Below are 1,140 nucleotides of genomic sequence, written 5' to 3'. Positions count from 1 at the left end.
CAGTAGTTTAATCTCTCCTCACTGTTGTAATGGAAACTTCCTGAGAAAGAGTTGGTAATACACTGTAGCACATATAAGTAATGCTGGAGTCTTGAACCCAACTTTGTCTGATCCTAGAGCTCTTGCTCACAACTACCACAGGTACATAAATCTACTCATATGGCAAGATGGATTTTTACCTCTTTATTTTATGATGGTTAAGTAATGATGCATGGGAAACAAAGGTTTGACTAGAAAAATACAATTTTCTAGAAAAAATATAATTTGCTCTGTTGCCCTGGAGCAAATTTTATACACCGTAGGTTTTTCTTCCTCTGGGAGGACAGAAACAGGCAGTGCAGACCACAGGCTAGAATAGTTGAGGTGAGCTAGTCTCCTATACTCCTGATGTATAATACTATTTACATAGTTGTAAATAAGGATTTCATTAACCACCATACACTGTTGTAAAGCACTCATTTTTTCAATATCTATTTAATGAGCACCTAAGATATACTAGGCCTCCGCTGACATGCTGGGGCTACAATACAAATTAGTATTCAAAATGTTTAGTAGAGTGCCTCAGTCATTTAATGTTACAGGTGTCACTTACAAATGTTGTCATAGCCGTGTGTCGATGGCTGCATGTGTTACCAAACTGGACTGAGTATGTGAGATTAGTGACTTTTGTCATTATCCCAGTAGGGGTCCCAGTAACTCTACTAGCCTAAGAGCCTGCACTCCTATCACAGCGTGATGTACCTGCCGCTCCCCTCCACGCCACCAGAGGGCGCGCGAGCTCCACCTTCCGCCCGACTCATCTGCGCCTGCGCGCCACTAGCCGCTCTATCTTTATCGCGCGCTCTCTGGTGGCCGACACGCCTCATTGCGTAGCGCTCCGCCTCTGTTGCCCCTAGCGGCCGTTTGTTGACTTCCGGAAACGCAGTAGAAGCAAATGCCAGGAGGGTCACAGCGGGGGTCTCGGGGGCTTCCGCGGCCCCGAGTCGGGATGAGGGCCTACCCAAGGCCCCACCGAGCCGCCCCTGCGGTCTTCCCGGCCCAGGCACTTTGTCCCTATACCACCCACGGCATGGGGGAACCCGAGACGCCGGTGCCCGGTGAGTCGCGGCTGTGGCGACCGGCCGGGAGGGACGGTCCGCG

General features: G+C 49.6%; 1 protein-coding gene across 4 annotated transcripts in view; it reads left to right on the top strand.

The window, feature by feature from the left end:
- The first annotated feature begins 901 nt into the window (after window positions 1-901).
- Window positions 902-1,140, top strand: part of Rpgr (retinitis pigmentosa GTPase regulator) — a 54,500-nt gene continuing 54,261 nt past the window's right edge. For all 4 annotated transcript variants that reach the window (XM_013510074.1, XM_005414820.2, XM_013510073.1 and 1 more), the window contains exon 1: window positions 902-1,097. In XM_013510074.1, coding sequence (XP_013365528.1) covers window positions 935-1,097 — 163 coding nt within the window. In that variant the 5' untranslated portion in view covers window positions 902-934. The remainder of the gene's footprint in view (window positions 1,098-1,140) is intronic.

The sequence above is a fragment of the Chinchilla lanigera genome, unplaced genomic scaffold, assembly GCF_000276665.1.
Source record: "Chinchilla lanigera isolate Chin_1 unplaced genomic scaffold, ChiLan1.0 scaffold00200, whole genome shotgun sequence".
Taxonomy (NCBI): Eukaryota; Metazoa; Chordata; class Mammalia; order Rodentia; family Chinchillidae; genus Chinchilla; species Chinchilla lanigera.
The sequence above is the reverse complement of the archived record's forward strand: the minus strand, read 5'-3'. Positions and strand labels throughout refer to the sequence as shown.